This window comes from Aedes albopictus, unplaced genomic scaffold (assembly GCF_035046485.1).
Source record: "Aedes albopictus strain Foshan unplaced genomic scaffold, AalbF5 HiC_scaffold_93, whole genome shotgun sequence".
In the NCBI taxonomy this organism is placed as follows: domain Eukaryota; kingdom Metazoa; phylum Arthropoda; class Insecta; order Diptera; family Culicidae; genus Aedes; species Aedes albopictus.
The window spans coordinates 1-15,497 of record NW_026917787.1 but is presented as its reverse complement, the minus strand read 5'-3'; the positions used below and the strand labels follow the sequence as shown (position 1 = coordinate 15,497).

Here is a 15,497-nt window from a genome sequence, read left to right as displayed (position 1 = left end):
TTGAACCACGGACCAATTGGCTGGCTGGCTGGCGCTCGGCTGGTCACAGCCGTCGTCTGGCTGTCCGTATTCTATCTCCGGCCGGTGGTGATGTGGTATGTTTTCGAGTTGGAGGCATTGTTCAACTCAAGTGGAGGAGCACCCGAGCGCAAATCTGTTGTTTGTTGGTTAATGCTCGTCGATGCGTTCGATCACATTGACTGATTTTGAACACACACGCTAGGCGTTCGCGGCGACGGCCGGGGACTCAACGCCGAATTTTGACCACTTTCCCGTAGTAGTCGCTGTTTATGACTTTTGCAATGCGACCACCGAATCGTAAGACGCGATTCCCCAATTAGTGCGAAAAATTTGGATGACTTGGGATTCAACGGCGCACAATAGGTAACGAAGGTGTACCCCCGAGAGCGTAGACGTTAGACTGTGTAGTTGCACTCTCATTAGCCTCGGTGCGTGGCTTGGAACCATGGACGTGGATCCGAGTGGAACGAAGCGGAATTGGGTGCGCTCGAACAGCTCTAACGGGCCAAGGAGCACTGGGTATATTGTCGAACCGATTTTTATAGGAAAACGATAAATAAAGTGACATCGAAATTACTAGCTGCCACAAATGACAGATCAAATGCGATTTACATTTTTCTCTCCTAACAAAGACAGTTATCAGTTTCTTCTTCCTCACCTGTAATACATTAACCGCGGAAACCTTTCGGAATATGTACTGCACAAACTGAACGTAACAAATTAACACATAAAAATGGATTATTCAATATACAATAATGTTTATGTTGACGCTATTTGACAGCAACGTGTTGCAACAATGCGCATTTCTTTCGTACACTGAAAGAAATGTGCATTTCAAAGTTAGTGAATGGTATTATAAGCTGAGAGCTTGAGAATCAATCTCTGTTCCAGTTGGATCGTCACATCAACAAGAAGAAGACTGGTTGCAAAACTTTAAACACAAATAATGATCAAAAACCGTATGAAAACTTTCGGTAACAATTCGACCCCTCATTTCCCCCAAATAAATCCTTCATCAAACCATGTCGGTTCCATCGTCTCACATTTCCCGGAAAGAAGCCTTTGCCAGTCTTAGCTGCTCTGGCGCGATCATCCGTTCCAAGTATTTCGTCCAAGGATACGATCATCCCGAACAAAGGAAAACCCTCTTGTTTGGGGTTTCTTATTCTCAATCTACGTAGCAACAGCTTCGTTCACAGGAAACCACACACTCATTTAGGATGTCTGTTTTTTGTTCCGATCCGAAACATTTTCATCAAAGCAAATTCAAAGAGGTTGTTGTCGATCACGAGACACAAGGTGCCAGACGGATACCGTCCTTGGACCGCAAAATGTAGACTCTAGACGCTGCGCTGGGTTACCCTTGCGGTAGGTTTTTTGTCTTTCCGAGCCGAACCAATCTATCTCAGAGATCCGAGCAGAAACCTTCCATCTGCATACAGCTAAATTCGACCGAACGGCTTGAATTGACACGCGATGATGATGATCCTTTGTGTGAACTCTTCCGCGTACCATCGACGGATGGCGGCGGCGCGTGTAAACACTCACATCTTTGTGCTGCCTCGTGGTCTAGTAGCTAGTGAGTGGAAGGCAGGCGCCCATCTGCTTCTGGTGTTTCGCGCATTCTCATTGTGACTGGCTGGAGGCCGGACAAACGTGGTAACAGCAGTAGTGTGCTCAACGACCAATATCAAGGCTTCGCGTTCGCCTCCACTCGGGGGGGATTGAACGTTCCGCGTGTGTCATCGTCTCGGCGACGGAGCTGCGCACAAATGCGCTGGGAAGGGGGCGCGGGAAGGTTCTTTTCGATATTTGTCGAGTGGCGTACCAGCCGACCGACCGACCGAGGAGTTCGTGTGCAATCATGGGCCATGGACGACGGTTTGCCTTCCTTGTACTGGATTTTATTTTCCAGCCTTTTGGTCCGTATCTTGGTTTGGAGCTTTTTTTTCGGGGTTTGATCGCGCTGGGTTCCGTTTGACGACGACGATGAGGACGGGTGAACGTGCTTGGTGAAGGACGTGATGCGATATGCGGGTTCGTTCAGTCGGTGACTGGCAAGCTGGTAATCTATGCGCAGGCAGGGTAAGTGCACATGTGCAGGTCGCGACATTGGAACTTGGAACCATATCATGTGTGAGGGAAGGATGAGTAACCTCTCTTCGGCTGAGTGGTGACGTGATCGACGATGACGACGTCACTCAATCGGGGCTGGTACCTGGTAGGTGACAATGACCCCGACCGATGATGGAACGGAGTGCTCTTTGTCACTCGTGGTGCACAAATAAATTGTCGTGCTAATAAATTGTTTAATTGATTCGTCAGCCAGTTGTTGACTGGATGACGTGGTTGGCTGATTCGTTCGAAACTGGTTGTAAAAAAGTCAATATTCATTTGTCGTCGCCTTCCAGAATCAACGTGACTGGTGGATTTTGTACTGAATAAGCTGTCAAGCAGTTTTCAAAAAAGTGGAATCCTTCAAAAATGAACTTGCGTGGATAACTGACACTGAGGAAGATTACAAGTGGTAGTCGAAATACGCGTATCTGTCAAAGGATAAGCAATTAGGGCGGAATTAAAAGGTACGAAACTGATTACACTCATTCGAATCAATTGCTAATTTATAAATTAGTTTCCATATCATTTAAAACATATTGTGAAGGAACTATAATTTCCCTAAAATTATAAGATTAAATAATTGTGGCTCGATTCTGTTTTCGTCTAGCTCATGTCTATTTTGGGCACAATTCAATTCCCGGCACACCTTCTACGTGACACTATGGTACATAGGATGGTCAAAAGTTTTGATTTGACCGTAGATCAAATTCTTCGAAAAGTCGGTCAAATTCTCCGCAATTCAAATCAAATCATGTCTCAGCGCAGTTGAGCAGAAAGCTTATAAATTGGGATGGTTGTAGCTTTGGGATAACAACCAAAATATTTAAATTATTTTTTACACACTCGATCATAATACGCCATCATAGTGCAACGAAAAAATCTTTCTCTATATATAGGGGTATTAGGGGCATAATGGACACCCTAAGCAAATGAGTACGTTAGGCCTGTATAACAGAGTAAAACTGGACATATTATCAGTTGAGTTACAACTTTAACTTGTTTCCTACGTCTTTCAATCATTTACAGGAGGTAGAATTTCTTTATTGTGAAGAAGTAATGAATTGTAAACCGTGTGTTTTTCTGGGCTGGCATGAAAGGTACGGGGCGAAATGGACACCCATCGGGGAATAATGGACACCTCTGCATATTTTATGCTAATTCTTTGGTTACATCGACCAGTTAAGTAATTTGCCTACGGAGATCAATACCACAGATATAATACTCCATCTTAGACGAGTTTACATAACATCAAAGTTAATTAAACAAACTTTAGACTAAAATAATCGGATTGATTGTTTCCGAACTTTCTTAAACGCCTAACAGTATGCAATGCACGTACATCCATTCGTAATTGCCAGTGTTCATTTCGCCCCGAATCGACAACAACATTGAAATTGTTATTTTAAGTAAATTCTGATCAAAAATAAAATACTTCATTCATTGCTAAATCTTCGTATACATGTAGATAAGGTAACAATTCACTTGTTTTTATGGTGGACACACTCCAACACTCGTAATGCCTTATTTGATGCTGCTTCGAAATTATAAGAAATCCACCATATGAAAAACATACTTCAATTTCAATGATATTTTGGTTATTTTGAAGGAATATAAATGGTACTTTTGAAAAATAGAACCATGACTTGTTCCTTTACACTTATGCATTAAAAGTTTTATATAAAAGCCAAAGGTTTCGGCAAAAACAGGGGTGTCCATTTCGCCCCGGGTGTCCATTATGCCCCTAACCCCCCTATGTCTTTGGTTGTGAAATACGATGTTTCGTATGCACACAATTCACGCACACATTTACTTGCACCCTCCCTTGGTGAAGACATCTTGTTGTTTACATTTTACTAATGGGGAAAAGAGATTTATTTGATCAAATCGAACAGATTTTGCTGCATTCTACAATAGCAATATTCAACTTTTAAGTGTCACATAGCTTTTGTGGAGTGTGAATTGAAGGATGATCAAACAAGCGAATCTGGCGAAGTGGAAATTGAACGGCGATTGCCTTCGTCGTACGCAAAAACGAGAAAAATTGTCAACCCGTAAGTGGAGTGAAATTGAGATGTGAAATTTAGTGTAATTATTCGATTTCCAGTGCTAAAGAGGCTGGTTATCGATAGTATACATCTTTTTGCTTCCATCTAGTGAGGCATTGACAAAGGTAAGTCGGAATATCTGTAATTTTTTCATCTAATGTGACGAAAATTAGCACAAATGACGAAGTAATTTTTTACTGTTATCATATTTATCAAAAGCAAACGTCTTAAAATCAGAAAAAAAAGATTTAAAATAAATATTTTGACAAACCGATTTCAAACAAATTGAGCTGTGATGGAGGCTGAAGCTCGTGACATTCGGTATTCATAAACAACTTGTTAGTTCTTGACGCGCCAAGCGTTTGTCCATACGATTAGCAGCCGTATGCTAACTAGTCTTGTTTACGAAGCGGAGCTTTAGACTACAATGTAATCTGGCGTAGAAAGGCCTCCGGGAAATTATTGTATCCTACCTAGGTTCTTATTGTGATGAGGCTTGGGCAAGCGTAATAACAAAACTAGGAGTGAGAAATGTTTCCAAGTAGGTACGCCCCGACTTACCAACAAGTATGGTATTGGTACATGCCAGTAAAGAGCGCCATGGACATGTGCCCACATCTTTCCTTTCAAAAGGTCCTCGTGGTTTAAAAACTCCGAAGTACAGACAAGGCCGTTCGAACCTCAATTTGAAACCAAACTACATACGTTCGATGACACAGAACACAGGCTTTTTGTACATATTTTTGACAGATGCATCTGTGTTGTACAGTAATTTTTCAAAATCATATCATGATAATTATGTCGAGTGTAGGCCTGGCTGCCAGTTTATCGTGTACTTCATCATGGTAAAAATTGGCTTCACTTATTTGGGCAGTTGATTCAGTAGTCATAGACTGAAAAACAACAATTTAAGATTGTGCACAAGCTTTATGGATCAGGAGGCCTGAGTCATGAAAAGAGAGAAGTGTGAACAAGAACAACTCTTTGTTTTAACTGCAAGTGTTACCGACGTTACGGATTTATTCTTCACTTGAACTCAAGTAATTTTGGTAACAAAAACAATGTTGGGTCGTTCCATGTTTTGAGCATCACTGAGGATAGCGCAAAAACCGAGTAAGGCTCACTTTTTTTTTGACAGTTCAGTGAACTTGTAGCTGTTGGTTCTAATCCACCATAGTCACGCAGGTCATAGAGGGGCCAGTTCTAATGATAACCATTTCTAAATCATACAGAAAAAGATCGCTAGACAGCAGTGATGGAAATACTCTCATCGTGTAGCAACTCGTGAGTGAAAATCTAACAAATGGTTTGCTCACGGTTCCGAGAGTAAGCCGTGTGTCAGTTTACTCACACCCACTTGCTTCATGAGTATGAAGCACCACAAAAACACTCATGAGTTTTTATTCGCGAAGAACTATTGGAGGTGCGGAAAGTGCATTTAAGTGCGGTTTAATAGCAAAATAAGTAATTATCCATCAGAAAGTAATGTTTTGTGATTCATTGTTCCTGAATAGCAGAACTGTCTCTCGTGTAAATGTGTTTTTAATTAAACTGAAAAATGTTCAGAGCAGTTCGCGAATCAAACACGAGTGCGTACCAGCTTCGTTAGCCTTCGAGTGAAGAAGTGCGAATATATTCGGGCATCTGTTGTTCACGAGTAGATTTGCTTTGCGTTTGTGTCTGCTTAGCTGCAATCCTTACTATTTTCCGTCACTGCTAGACAGTAATCGACAGGACTAGCCTCGCTATGGCCCCTGCGTAGCTATGGTAGACGAGTTTCAACAGGTTATAGACCCAGAACATGTTGGAATATAACCATAGCGGATACTTCAACAGCGGACGAGAAATGAACTGCGGATGGAATGCACGAACTGGGGCGAAAAGCAAAACTCCGGCGTACTTCTTAACAGTACACGAACGTGTGATTTATTCACTATACATATTTACATAAACATTCCCAGGTAACAATTTCAGGCTGTACAAACGCTTTTTCAGCTATTTTAAAACAGCCTTCATTTGAATAGAAGATGGGCACAAGAGGTACGTTTCTTTTAATCAGCTCCTAAACATCTAATTTTGGTGATTTTATTCAACCTTTAGCTGATTGGAGGTTCCTTGAAAGGCTGAATAAAAAAAAAAACAATTTCGTAAGCTAAATTTCATTATTTGCGGCTTTATTTCCCAGAAGAGATGTATTGGAATGTATTGATTAGTTTGCAATTAGTGAAAAACTGGGATTTGAACTCGGATCTCCTTATTTATAGTCACTGACCTTAGTATCTACACCAAACACAATTGTATACAGATCCCCGAAAACGAGAGCATCACTTGTTGTGTCTGAATAATCAAAAACACCAGTTGAACTGAGTCTGAATTGTGGCTGGAGAAGCGATGTGGACACTACGAAAACTTGCTTGGGTCAGCTGTCATAAATTATTTGATTAAAGGCTGAACAACAGATGGATAATTGTGCAGGCTGGTTTATGTTTTAAAGATGGTTACATAGATGAAGAATATTCTATTCAACTTTATATTCAGCCATTTATGTACTGTTGATTAAAGAGGTTGAACAAGCCATACTTCAGACCATTGTTCAGCTGTCATTGTTTTCAGCCACTGGCACCATTAACCAGCCAATGTTCAGCTAATACTCAGTAGTCATTGTTACTTGGTTTGATATTCGGCAACATGCTTATGGTGTTTCTATTTACATTAAAGGTTGTCCCGATACGAGTATTTTTTTATCTGAATTAACGAGATTTTTAGCCCTAGGCTAGTTCATCTCGGGACCCACGCCTTACTTCCCTTCCGAAGGAAGAACTCACATTTTTGTAAGTTTGTCGGGAGTGGGATTCGATCCCAGGTCCTCGGCGTGATAGTCAAGTGCTCTAACCATCCACCATCCGCTCCACCGATACGAGTGTAATATGATTGAAATATAACACAAATTCTGCAGTACCGAGGGCGTACTAATTTGAAACTAGATGACAACAGAGAATATACGTTGTAACTCAATATTCCGATGATTGCAAATGCTTTAAGGTAAAACAACGAAGAATACAAATATGGCTGACACAAGTTTGCAAGAGTACTTATTTTGAAAATTAGTGCCTGATTTGGATAATCTGCCGCTATTGCAAATAAGCATAGGTGCAGTTTTATTCTCGATGAGAATTCCTTGATGTTTTGCCTTAAGCTATGTTTCCTGTTACCAAGTAGAGGGCTCAAGGAAAATTTCTTCAATTTCTGCAAGTAATTTTTGACAGCTGATCTAGAGTAGGGAGAAATGTAACTTTTCCATAACTACAACGTGCCCTCTGTCGAACAAGACCACAATGTGTGGTTTTGTTGAAAATCTTGCAAATTCTCTTTAGAAATTCGCCAAGAACCACAAAAGGAATCACAACACCGGTTTTGAAAATATTCTGCTGGAAAGTTGCTGGAAATGCAGAATCTTTCAAAAAATAAGCTAGGAATGTCCCAAAGTTGTAACAAAGACACCACTAAGAATCTCCCCACAAATCCAGTAGGGACGAACACAAAAAAAATCGCTTAAAATCACAAAAATCTGCCAAAGATCGGGTTGCTTACGCCGCCAAATTAACTCGATAAGAATTCCATTACAAATCTCTTAAGAATCGTGCTGAATATCATCAATAGCTTACACGGTAGGGATGCCCTAACTCAGAATTTACCTGATCCACTGCAGTTTGTAGTATTGAGTTTCCTTGACAAATAAGCATGTTGTTAGCTGGAAGGCGCCTAACTTCGTGAGCTTTGCTGCTGAGCAGACGCAGATGCAAAACAAACTAAAACTCGTGAACAACAGGGGCTCTAAAATACTCGAATAAACGAAGCATGCACGAACTTCACTTATATTCGTGAAGCAACTCTGAGTTTTTTGGAGTTTAATGAAACAAAAAACGCATTTCTTCTGCTTGCTGTTCTGCTTTCCAGGAACATTAACGCACGCAACACTACTGCCGTGTGCTGCATAGTTGTCCCGTCCCATGTTCTATGGAAATCCCTATTAACATGGGACAACTATGCTGCACACGGAAGACTAGTTTATGTAGGTTAGTCACTTCATTTGTTATAGAAACAACTGTGAAATGCACTCCCGCTAGCCGTTCATGAAATAAAAACTCGTGAGTGCTTTTGCTTTTGTTTTGCTTTGCACTCACGAGTCAAGCTGGTGTGCGGCAGACTCTCGGAGTCGGAACTATGGTGTTACATCAAGTATTGATTTTACGGCCATTTCAGGCCAAACATGTCTAAAGGTCCTATCTGCAGAAGAGTGGCTCTCTTTGGTTTCCCTTTCTTTCGTTAATATCTCAGCTGTTTATTTATATTATGATTGTCTCCTTGCATTGAATGATGGTTAAAACAATCGTCTTTTGATTTGTACGGCAAAAATAGTTGAAAAATATACCATTACATTGCAATAATTGAAAGAGAAAGTGAACAAAGAAAGCCTCTCAAATGCAGATAGGACATATTGAAATGTTTGGCCTGATTTGTTTGATTTTAGTTGTACGATCGCCAGAATTGGCAATTTTGGGGTCGTTGATCAGTTCAAATGTTTGTTGAAACTACAAGGCATCACCATCTACCATATAATCATTTTTGCCACGAATAATTTGAAAATGTTAGAAAATTCTTGGCTTTTACGGTGAGTCTTGTCCTACCGAGCGGTAGCAGAACAGCACAAAACCAGGGGATAGAGTAGAATTCAAAAAGCATAAAAGAATGTTAGTCATGGAATGGAACGATCGTTTTTGAATAATCTCAAATGTCGATGTCCTTTGTATTTCAAATTTGACAAATGAAGGGTGTCCAAGATCAAATTGCGTCTCGGTAAAAGCACGTTAAAAAAATCTTCCAATTATGTATTTTTCTTGATATGTGAATAGAAGTAGTTTAGAATGCATTGTTTACACTGTAACTGATTTTTCCTCGATGTCAGTTTCTAGAATATTGGAAAATTGCTGTCACCCGAAAAGCAACGTCGCGAATCGATTTTGCGCAAGCACCTGATTCCGGAAAAAGTAAAGAAGCGGTAACTTTTAAAGTTTGCCAAGGAAAATACATGGTTTGGCAAGCGGTCTGCTCAGGTGACAAACCGAGTGTGTTACTGCCGGGACTGTAAACGGTAAGATCCACCTCAAGGATTGTCAACAGAAGCGTCTGCTTCCGTTGTCGAAGCAAATCGAGGGCCCTATGATCTTCTGGTCGGATCTAGCTTCGTGTCACTATTCAAATGTGGTCCTTTGGTGGTACGAAGCCAACGGGGGTCACTTTCGAACTTATGGCACTACGGAAGTATCTCAAGGAGGTCAAATCTGAGGAAAACATGAAGAAAAAGTGGGTTTCCGCGCAGAACAAGCTGCAGCCAGATGCCGTAACGCAACTTGATATATTATACCCTTTATTTGTTATACTGCTACAATATTATACGTCAAAGAGGTGCAACTTACTCATCATTCCTAAAGAGGCGAGGAGACGTTTCATTCTGTTCTGCAGTCTAAATTTGCAGGCAACACTTCAAAATCTTTTCAAGTGTTCTGAAAAGCTTCATAGAAGCAAAACATCTTGCCAAATAGTCAAATATGCCTTACTAGATCGAACACCACTCCACGTTTAAACTGAACCATACGCGCCAACTTGTGACGTAGTTGGGGGGGGGCAAGGCCTCTCAAAATCAATGAAATTCGGATAATATCGACGCAGTTCATCTTGTTCAGGCATATTTACTTGAAAACTAGTACATTGAGCTGAAAAAAGTTGAATATTGTCCAATTTTTGAGAGCTTCGCTCCCCCAACTACATCACGAGTTGGCGCCTATGAACTGAACTGTTCGTCACTTCTTCATTCTACGAAAAATACACAACTTATGCATTTCCACTAAAAGCCTTTCTATCTTTTCCTGACACACACCTCTGTTGTTCACAAATCCCACAAAAAAATCACTCTCCTACCCACAGAAGGAACAGGAAAAACGAAATCTATTGTATCGTTCCTTCTGCGCCTTTCCCGAAATAGTCGGGACCAAACAGACCACTTTCCACGACACCGTCATCCCTCGCTATCATTGTCCTCTCTATCCCTATACTAGATCCCTCTTCCAAAGCTGTACTTCAACCCACACAAACATCTCTAGAGGCGAACCTTTGCCAAAAATCGCAGGTTGATGCCATCTGAGGCTGCAGAGCCTCAAAGCAATTGTCATGTTATCATCATGAGCCTGCCTGCCTGCCTGCCTACCGCTACCAAACCAACAACAGAGATGCTGCAGGAACATCAGAGACGAGATTACGGTCCCTTTCGAAACACGCCGCTTCTGGACCAGGGAGGGCGTGCGGGGGAGGATAACAAACGCAAGTCCCTTCGAAGCTGTATTAGTGTAGGAAGGAAAAGGGACCTGCCAGCGACCGACGACCGGAGGAAACGAGGAACGGGGAGGATTGCGTTCGATTTGATGCGTGCGAAAATCCAACAGGATTCAGGGGGTTCAAGCGAACGTCGTCGGAGCCATTTTGGAAGGGATCTACCCCGACCGTCATTCATGACGTCGTCGACCGTATCCTAGGTACGCTTTCGAGAAGTAAATTTTACCTACTGAAAACGTGCTATGCTAGGTAATAACTAATTTCAGGGACCTAGTGTCGAAATAAGCAAGTTTAAGAAATTGTAACGTAGTTTTTTTTCTTTACTATTACGGTTAAGAACGTTACATTCCTACTATCATATTTGCATCTTGAGAGTGATAGTTCATCCTCTAATACTAAACGATCGAATAGTCTGATTGTTTAGTATGAATAGGCGATACTTGCATTCTAATGCCGTAAATATGAGAGTTAGAATTTATGATTTCCTTCGTCATAATTGTAGGAAGAAGGCTACGCTACAAGTTTGCCCAAGATCATAAGTTATTATTATGCTCCTGAAATGAGTAATAGGCAAATGAGTCAAACTCCTGCCGGGTGATTCAACCCATCCTTGAAAGTCCAAACTAATTACCTTTTCCGTGCTAATTCCATTTAGCTGCTTTTAGCTGTGGTGAGTATCCAATACTAGTTCGGGGAGCGATGGGGATTGGTGGTACAGTTGCTGTTGATTGCTTTTCACGTCGTTATCCGAGCCTTTTGTTTGCTATCTGAATAATTTATATCACACTTTGCGATTGTGGGTTCTCTTCATCCGTTTCTTATCGTCGTAAATAAATAGCGCTTACTGGCAGAAAAATCGATAGCTCTCTAAATACAAACTAAATGGAAAATTTGTACTATTCACTGGCCTTTTCTTTATTGATTAACTTCTTGGTATATACTGAGATTTACGGGGAAGGGTTGAAACTTAAAACAGGGCAATTTGAACTTTACAGAGAAATACAGAACTGCACAAACTCATAACTTCCGCACCGATTGAACCCTTCCTTTATGATTGTTAATCCTTGGCATGCTCTATTGCTCGCTTTTCCCCTAGCTAGGCAGGTAGAGTTGTGTATTCTTCACAAAGTCGTAAACCACATTTCCTCCAGACACACACTTCACTTGTTTCCACAGGCTTCTTGCACCGTGCGACTTTTGACTAACGGGACTCGTCACTCATCAGTAACTCATCAGTGTAATCTTTCGCAGTTTTGTCACAATGTTTTGCCCCTGATTCACGAACTCGAGCTTTCTTCGACTCGATAGAATACTTTGATCGGCATTTGATTGATTGGATTGGCGGAACTCGATCAAACGATTACTTCCTGTCACGTTCCGGAACGAGAACTTCTGAACACATTAAACTTTACGGCGATTGGTTTCCGTGTTTTCTTCGTGTCGTCCTTTCCGTTTTTTTTTTCTATTTGCCTGGCTTCAGTTTCCGCTCAAGCTCTCTAAGAAAACTTGAAACTCACTCTTCAACACACCCTCCTAGCTTGTCGATACATAAAACACCAGACAGGACACTCACTATCCACCGAAATCAATTTCTACTTCTCCACGAAACAATCCGCGACTCGGAGGACTCTCTATTGTGCTTTGTTGCAAGAAGAACCTTTCTCGGTAGTATTGCTTCTTTGTTGCAGGAGGAGGATGAGGTACTACATACACTGGCCGCCACGCGCGATTCGAACGCACACGGTTCTTGCTCTCGGTGGAGTTGTGTTTTCTTCGGCGACGACGACACGACACTGACTGGGGAAGCTCAGGCACACTCCACACCAATCGAAACGATCGACCAACGTACCGACCGACCGACCGAACAGCAGACGGGGACCGACGAACGACCAACCAAACCGACAGACAGGTCTCCGCACAGCAGCTATACAACTCTCGCGCGTGCTCGTCCGTTCTCTTGCTCTCGTACACACCGCACTAACACGGGGTGATGGTTGGTGAATAAAGGCAGACTGGCAGCAGCAGCAGCAACAACAACGACAGCAGACTGAACAGGGCGCAAGGCGTTGGAAAACACGAACCAATTCTTCGATAGCTGCGACGCGACTAAAATTGCCCACTGGTATCGAGTGGTTTGCTACCCCCATGAGCATACGCAACCAGCAACCCACCCATACTTACCAAATGTGCGCACACACAGAGACCTAGGGCAGCGTAGCAGAGGCGATCGAGAGGTGGAAAACCCATCAGCAGCAGCAGACCGACTACGACCGAGAGCTGGCGCAAGAGAGTGGGAGAGAAGTCATGGTCGTTGTCGTCGACGTTCTCGACGGGAACACAGTGCGTAGCCCGTGTGCGATTGAAGCGAAGCATGCATTCTATAATGCGCTCTCCAGCTCTCTTGGTTCTTTGTGTGTAGAATACAACTGCATCGACGGATGGAAACGCATGGTAAAGGGAAATAGGGAAAATTGATGTATCCACGTTGCAGCGTAGCACAGTTGCGTATCGTTACCAGAAAAAAATCTTTTGAATAGCGTTACGCAATCAGAAGTGACGTGAAGCAATGTTTCCATACATAATTTAATGTTCATAAAATACCAAGCGTTTCCATTTACCTATTTGTATTTGAGTAAACCATATCCAAAATCAGCATTCAAAGCCACTTATCAATTATTTAAATTTTCCCAACTTCTTGGTATTCAGGATATTTTAGGATGTCAATGATGTCTCAAACTAATTATTCATATTTTTCACAAATATAGGACTATAGGTCTGCAATAACTCTGCCGAAGACAGAGTTCACTTTTGTAGCGTGAATGGTTTTATTCAGCCTTTTTTTTATTTAGGGGCATGTATGACCCCTATACCCCGAAAGGGTAAACACAATATTTACGGTCGAATGGCTTATGAAACATTGCAACTTCGAGCAAAACCATACCTGCATTATCCTAAAATCCGTCATGTAGCCAAATGTTTGATGTTTGTTCCAGAAAGAAGTTCAGAAAATACAATATCTTCATTAGATACGACTTAAAACATGATTTTTCATTTGATTTGTAGAAATGCTATCCTGGTACAATACACCAAAGTGCAAATTCTAAGTATTCAGACTATTCTCAAAGGAGTGCAACTGGACTTAAACTTTTTAATAATGTAGAAATAATCAATTTCCTTTGATCCATCGGCTTACGGAAAAATATTCAGCATATCTTAAATAAAAAAATCTGAACTAATCCACCTATGGTGAACAGAACCCTTCTTACACTTATCAAAATTATTAATGTATTATTCGTATGTATGATTGTGATTTTTGGTCATTCAAGAAAATATTGTAGATTTGGCATCAAGTTGATTGCTTTCCATAATAGAATCATCGACCATGGGCTTAACTACCATAAATGCCAGACAGAATCTCCTAGAATCTTGTATGGAATGTTAAAACAATAGCTTACATATTCTGGAGTATTGTACCTCTTGTTAACTGCCAATCGATTAATACATGGTTAAGAAAATCATCGAGATACACTTTGTCTAATATTCTTTATCAGTTGAATAAATTAGATGCAAAATACTTGGGACCCAGGTTATGGGTGGTTATGGATCGAAACCAAGCGTCATTTATACAATTTTTATGGTATAAAAAGGATAAAAATAGCCGGGGCCCGTGGCGTAGTGCTCACACGTTCTTTTCATAAGTGGATGGTCATGTCAAGAAAAGACTGTGGTATTTATATATTGTTCAATTGGACCTGGAGCCATTTGCATTATCATTTGTAGCTCATGTAAAATAGCAATCTATACTATATATAAAAATGAGTTTCTAGCTGTCTGTCTGTCTGTCTGACCCTTATGGATTAGAAAACTACTGCACCGATCAGCGTGAAACTTTGTATGTGGGTACTCCTGGGACCGGGGAAGGTTCTTAGCATAGTGTGAGACTCCTCCGATCTATGGAAAGGGAGGTTCCCACACAGATGAAGTTGCTGAGGACTTCTTTAGGGCGCTGTATGTCAAAAAACAGTAGGCAGGCAATACGACGTTTGCCGGGACAGCTAGTATAATAATAAAAACCTGAATTAATCCACCTATGGTGAACAGAACCCTTCTTACACTTATTAAAATTATTGTTGTATTATTCGTATGTATGATTGTGATTTTTGGTCATTCTAGAAATTATTGTAGATTTGGCATCAAGTTGATTGCTTTCCATAATCGACCATGGGCTCAACTATCAGAAATGCCAGCCAGAATCTCCTAGAACCTTGTATGGAATGTTTAAACAATAGTTTACATATTCTGGAATATTGTATCTCTTGTTAACTGCCAATCTATTAATACATGGGTAAGAAAATCATCGAGATACAATTGGTCAAATAGGGTCTGGGACCATTTGGGCAGGAGCACCTATTTTGGGCACTTGCTGCTATAACTCAGTCAATTTTGAACCGATTGGCTTGATTTTTGAGACACGATCAGCTAGGCACAGTAGCTAGCCATGTTTCAAAATTCAAGTCAATCGGTTTAAAATTGACTGAGTTATAGCAGCAAGTGCCCAAAATAGGTGCTCCTGCCCAAATGGTCCCAGACCCTATTCTTTATCAGGTGACTAAATTAGATCCAAAGTACTTGGGACCCATGGTTATGGCACAGAGAAACAGACGTCACACTCCGCTCGCTTCCCATCGATCACCTTTTTAACGGTTGATTCAAATTTTCGGTAATAGGTCGATTACCTATTTTATACTCGCTGTTCTGGCATCGTTTCTGCTTCTGTTTAACATTCGCTCACTACTGCCACATAGTAATTGCCCGGCCAAGCACAGTACGTTTAGCATTGGGCGATTATGTTTTGAAGACGATGTTTTTCAATGAACCTTGTTCTAAAAGTTACGTCTGTTTCTATATGGTTATAGATCGAAA

The 15,497-nt window shown here is 41.2% G+C and overlaps 1 protein-coding gene across 1 annotated transcript in view; it reads right to left on the bottom strand.

The window, feature by feature from the left end:
• Nucleotides 1–12,977, bottom strand: part of LOC109420734 (protein gustavus) — a 71,639-nt gene extending 58,662 nt beyond the window's left edge. The window contains exon 1 of the mRNA XM_029869128.2: nucleotides 11,206–12,977. Within this exon, the coding sequence (XP_029724988.1) occupies nucleotides 11,206–11,225 (20 nt within the window). The 5' untranslated portion in view covers nucleotides 11,226–12,977. The remainder of the gene's footprint in view (nucleotides 1–11,205) is intronic.
• Between the last annotated feature and the right edge of the window lie 2,520 nt (nucleotides 12,978–15,497).